Here is a 5757-nt window from a genome sequence, read left to right as displayed (position 1 = left end):
GGGGGGGGGAAGAAGGGCAGAGAAAGGGAGAGAGAGAGAGAGAGAGAGAAAATCAATCCCAAGCAGGCTCCAAACTGTCAGCCCAATGCAGGGCTCGAACTCGTGAAACTGTGAGATCATGACCTGAACTGAAATCAAGAGTCAATGCTTAACAGACTGAGCCGCCCCGGGAGCCCCCAAAGGCTCACACTTTAAATGCCCACGAGAAGCCCTCTCACTCCATGGCTCGATTCAGTGAGAGTCCACTCTGTGTCTGGACTATTAGGACAGCGGCGGGGTGGGTCCTGCCCCTCCTTCTCCCACATCAGCCTGCCACCTCACTCAAGGCCACCATCACCTGCCTACGGCAGGCACCGCCCCTCTTCAGCACCCCTCTCTCCGACTCCTCCATCCCAGCCCCTCCAGTCCAGATGGGGCACTGCAGGGCCTTTCCCAACTGGAGATGGGGCGGCTCCTCCACCGGCTATGGCGTGTTCACCTCACCTGGCTCCCCGCCCCACCTCACCTATGCTTCTGAGCACACAACATGTGCGCACGACCCTGGGGCCGTAGCATATGCTGCCCGCTCTTCCAGAAAGCCTTGGCCTCGAGTCTCCTAGCTCCCTCGGACTCATAGCTTCGGACGGAAAGGCCCGACTTGGGCTCCGGGCACCACCCCCCCACCAGCTCCGCTCCATGGGGACAACAGCCACCTCGCGGGATCATCATGAGGACTGACCAAGATGGCNGTCACCACCCCCACGCCCCAGCCAGGCCCCACTGCCCCTAAGACCCTCTGCTGCTCGAGGACAGCCTGCCTCTTGCTCACCCCGGCAGACAGGCAGCAGGCATGCAAGCATCTGCCCAATGGAGGGCTGAGCCACTCACGCCCCCTGCCGCCTCCAATGCCCCCAGAGGGGCAGTGGCAGCCACGGCGGAGCCGCCAGGCCCCTCACCTGAGGTCCTTTAGCCGCTTGCAGTGCTTCAGCATGTCCGAGAGAGCAGACGTGTAGACCACCTTCCCCATGAGGCCCAGGTTGGCCAGTGACAGGGACTGCAGCTGCTGACACTGCAGGCCGATGCTGACCAGCCCGGAGCCCGTGAGGATGCCGGGCAGCTGGGCCAGCGTCAGGTGCCTCAGGAAGGCCAGCTGGCCAACGGCGGCCACCTCCGTGTCGCCAACGCTCTGCGCCCGGCTGCAGGGCGGGAGGGAGTTGCGGATGGCGGGCTCGTTGCGTGGCATGGCAGAGGAGAAGCTGGACCCAATGAGCTCGAGGCGCTCCAGGAAGGGCACGTCCTTCAGCAGGGACCAGAACACGGAGGAGGGCTGGGGCGCCGCCTGCCCCGCGACGGCCACAGGGCACGGCTGCACGCCGATGCGCACCTTCTTGCCACAGCCGCGGGGCACGGCATGTGGGGCGGGCGGGGTGGCGGCAGCAGTGCGGTCGGGCCGCGGCACCGGCTCAGCCACGGCGCACACAGGCAGGGACANCGCGGGTCTCCAGGATGCTGCTGTCGATATCGTCCTCCGCCTTGCGGAGCAGTGAGTCCGGAGACAGGCAGTGCACACAGCCGCTGAGGTTCAGGCTCGCCAGGCTCCGGAGGTCCCTCCCGCCGTTGATGACCCGCTGGAGCAGGTGGCCGCCAGACAAGGCGCAGCGGCTGAAGCTGAAGTAGAAGGGGTTGTTGAACTTCATGTGCTGGAGGAGCGACGAGCCGTTGAGCCAGGACTTGGGCAGCTGCAGGGCATCCAGCGCGACGTTGCGGGCCATGGAGTCCAAGAGGTTCTTGGTGGCCCCGCTCTCCGCGAAGCTGCCAGGCACAGAGATGAGGAAGGCGTGGAGGTTCTCGGGCGTGCGGTCGCTGAGCACGGCCAGGTAGAGGCGTACCACCTCCTGGTTGATGTAGCCGGGAGCCAGGCGTGCATAGAACACGCGCAGGTTCTGGTAGTGCGGCACGTTGCTCTGGCCCACCATGAGCTGGCCCGAGAGCACGGCACCCTCCCGCGTGCGGTCCAGGATCTCGAAGTAGAGCAGCAGCTTCTCGAGGCTGGTGCAACAGGGTACCACACCGTACGAGGGCGTGTACAGTGTCTGCTTGAGCTCCCGCACGCGGCTCAGCGTGGCCTTGCACTCGCCGCTCAGCTGGCCGGCGTCGAAGCCGGGGCTCACATCGATGGCCAGGGAGCGCAGGTGCTGGAGGGCCGACAGCATCTTGGAGAGGCGCAGGGAGGTCAGGTGGCAGCCCGACAGGTTCACCTTCACCAGGCTGCGGCAGCGGGCCACGTGATCGATGGTGGCACCCGACAGCCAGTAGCAGCCGGCCATGTTGAGCTGCTGGATCTCACGGCCGATCTCCCTCACCACCTGCCTCACCTTGTCCTCGCTCGCCTGCAGGACAGGGCAGAGGAAGGAAGGAAAGGGGCTGGAGGCACCGGGGCAACTCCTTCCCCCTCACCCATCAGGTCACACCCTCCCCCGTGACAGTGGGCAACCCAGAGCCCCGAGGGGCCTGCAGGGACCCTCTACTCCAGCAGAGGAGGGACCCTGCAGGGGAGAGCCAGCCCCTACCTCCCCTCCCCACAGGCTGACCGGAAGCCAGCGGTCAAGAACCCCCAGCCAGTGCAGCGGGTATTGGAAAGTGTGGAGGCTCCTCCCTAAGCTACACAGTTACCACGGGACCCAGCAACCCCACCCAAGGGAACAAAGACACAGGGATGCAAGCGGCTCCCGTCATGCATGCAGCAGCACCACTCCCGGTAACCAATGGACGGAAACAACCCAATAGTCCACAGACAGACGAGGGACAGACAAGATGCAGTCTACACACCAAAGGAAGACTGGCCACAGAGAGAGTGATGTTCTGACACGTGCTACAACACGGGTGAGCCTGAAGGATGGGACACTAGGTGACACGAGCCAGTCCTACAAGATCCCATGTGGAGTGACTGTACTCACCGGAAATATCCAGAACAGGCACGTTCACAGGCAGAAGGCAGGGCAGAACTTACTAGGGGCTGGGGAAAGGGGGATGGGGAATCACTGCTCAATGGATTCAGAGTTTCCATTCAGGGTGATGGGAAAGTTCCAGAAACACTGATGATGGGTGCACACCATCACAAAGGTATACACTGTGTGACGGACGGCACCGTGCACTTAAGACCGGTGAGGACGGCAAGGGCTACGTCACGTAGCGGGAGTTCAAATCCCGTGACGGAGTCGTGGCCTGGAAACCCGACCTGGCTGTCGCTGTCCTTCACACCATAAGCATTTGCACATCATCAAATACTCCTCCAAACCCTGCCCTGGATCGCTCAGGGGAGCTGCGTCACGTCTGGTCCGGGACCCCGGCTGGCCGTCCCAGCTGCCACCAGTGAGGCCTCCAGGGACCATGCTGCCTCGAGCACCCGTGCACATGACATTCACGCACCCTGTTCACCGCTCGGCAGTAAACTCGCGCACATGGCCGTGCAGGACACACACATCTGAACCGCTCCAGACACACTGGGCTGGGGCGTATGCCCCTCTCCCTACAGGAAAGAACCCTCACAGGCAAGGAGCCTGACCTTGGCTCTGGGGAGTTGTCTCAGCCTCCCCCACCCCAACCCCCAGCTCGAGCAGAGAGGGGCACAGTGCATTTTCTCAGAAAGAACAAGCTGTGGAGGGGCCTCACTCAGGGTTCAAATGCATAGCTTCACAACAACAGTAAAGAAACCCTTACTTGAACCCTCTGGGTTCCGGTCAAGACCTCTACTTGTATCTTTTAGACACCTCATCAGTTGGCTTTCAACAAAAGTTGCAAGGCAATCATGAAAAAGATGAACTCGCCATCTGCAACAACATGGATGGATCTAGAGGGTTTAATGCCAAGTGAAACAAGTCAAAGAGAGACAAACAGCATATGATTTCACTCATATGTGAATTTAAGACACAAAAAAGCAGGGGTGCCTGGGTGGCTCAGTCAGTTAAGCATCCAACTCTTGGTTTTGGCTCAGGTCATGATCTCGGGGTTGGTGGGTTTGAGGTCCACATCTGCTCTAATAGCGCAGAGCCTGCTTGCAATTGTCTCTCTTCCTCTCTCTCTGCCCCCTCGTCACAAAGATAAATAAACATTTAAAAAAAATTTTTAAAACAAGGGTGCCTGGGTTGCTCAGTTGGTTAAGCATCTCACTTCAGCTCAGGTCATGATCTCATGGCTTGTGGGTTTAAGCCTCGCGTCAGGCTCTGTGCTGAAAATTCTGGGTCTCCCTCTCTCTCTGCCCCTCTCCCTGCTCACATTGTCTCTCTCACTCTCTCTCTTAAAATAAATAAACAATAAAAAAGATTTTTTAATTTAAAAAAATAAAAGAAACAAACGAGCAAAGGAGAAAGAGACAGGCAGACAGACAAACCAAGAAACAGACTCTTAAGTACAGAGGACAAACTGATAACTGATAGTGATCTGAGGGGAGGGGATGGTGAAATGACAGAAATAGGTGACAAGGATTAAAGAGCGCTTTTGTCATGATGAGCACAGGGTACTGTATGGAAATGTGATGTTGAATCACTAGATTGTATACCCTGAAACTAATATAACACTGTATGTTAACTATATTGGAATTAAATATATATAAATATAAAAATAAATATGAAAATAAGTATAAAAAATTTTGCAGGTTCATTTAATGAGGAAAGGACAGCCCTGTCGATAAGTGCTGTTGGAACAGGAGGAGCCATCTCCAAAGAAGCAGCCTTCGAGCCCTACCTCACACCACACACAGAGACGAACACAACAGGGATCTTACAAGCACCATAAGTAAAGCCATAAGACTCCTATAAGACAACACAGTAGAAAATCTTCACGACCTCCGGTCCGACAAAGTTTTCTTCAACAGAATATGAAACACACAAACTTAAAAAAAAAAATCAATAAATCCTCCTTCAACTTAAAATCAAACTCTTATGCTCCTCAAAAGACGCTGTTAAAAAAAAAAAAAAATGCAAAGGCAAGCCACAGACGGTGAGAGAAAATACAACATGGGCATTGGACAATTGATCCAGAGCATATGAGAACTCCTCTAACCACACAAGAAGCCCTACAGCTGCTTCCGGAAAGAAGATACACAGACAGGCCAACCCCGGAGGGAAACAGCACTAATGGTGTCCCAGCGCCCTCCCCAACACGCCAGGTGAAAAAGCACATGGCGATACCTGCCCTGGCCGGCAGAGAGCTGCCTGGCGGAACCGGCATGCAGCTGCTGGGGGGCGAGATGGTACCTCCCCCACACCACGGAAGTTCCAACACCCGCCGCAGACCCAGCGGCCCACTCCTGGGTATCTGCCAGAAAGGCCGCCTCCCTCCCAGCACAGCATCTGCTGAGCCCGTGCCCTCCACCCGGGGGGTCCCACTGGCCACACCTTCCGGTCTCGCCTTTATCACCTAATGTGTCTAGAAGGCTGAGACGGTCAGGACTCTGAGTGCCTGCCTTCCTCGTCACCAGTGGCACGGCGCCCCCCTGCCAGGCCGTGCTGGCCCTCAGCAGGGCCCGTGGGCTGCCCCATCCCTGCCCGCAGGCCAGCACCTCCTGGGGACCCACGCCTCACCTCATAGTCTTTCTGTAGCACCACAGTATGGGTAAGGCTCTTGTCCAGGCACAGAACTGCGAGCTTCCGGCAGGTGCGCCGGACATTCAGAACCAGGTCCGTGCTGGGCACGTGGCTCAGGATGTGCAGGAGGATCTCATCCGAGAAGCCGAGAAGGTGGGCGCCCACCGAGATGGTGGCTGCCGCAGGGGGCACG

At 57.9% G+C, this 5757-nt stretch overlaps 1 protein-coding gene across 1 annotated transcript in view; it reads right to left on the bottom strand.

Moving 5' to 3' along the window:
• The window catches only part of FBXL18 (F-box and leucine rich repeat protein 18), a 34972-nt gene extending 29222 nt beyond the window's left edge, over positions 1-5750 (bottom strand). The window contains 3 exon segments of the mRNA XM_077758760.1: positions 936-1475; positions 1477-2369; positions 5562-5750. Coding sequence (XP_077614886.1) covers positions 936-1475; positions 1477-2306 — 1370 coding nt within the window. The 5' untranslated portion in view covers positions 2307-2369; positions 5562-5750.
• Between the last annotated feature and the right edge of the window lie 7 nt (positions 5751-5757).

Source organism: Crocuta crocuta, unplaced genomic scaffold, assembly GCF_008692635.1.
Source record: "Crocuta crocuta isolate KB4526 unplaced genomic scaffold, BGI_CrCroc_1.0 scaffold273, whole genome shotgun sequence".
Lineage (NCBI taxonomy): Eukaryota > Metazoa > Chordata > Mammalia > Carnivora > Hyaenidae > Crocuta > Crocuta crocuta.
Note: the sequence above shows the minus strand (reverse complement) of the source record. Positions and strands in the feature narration are given on the sequence as shown.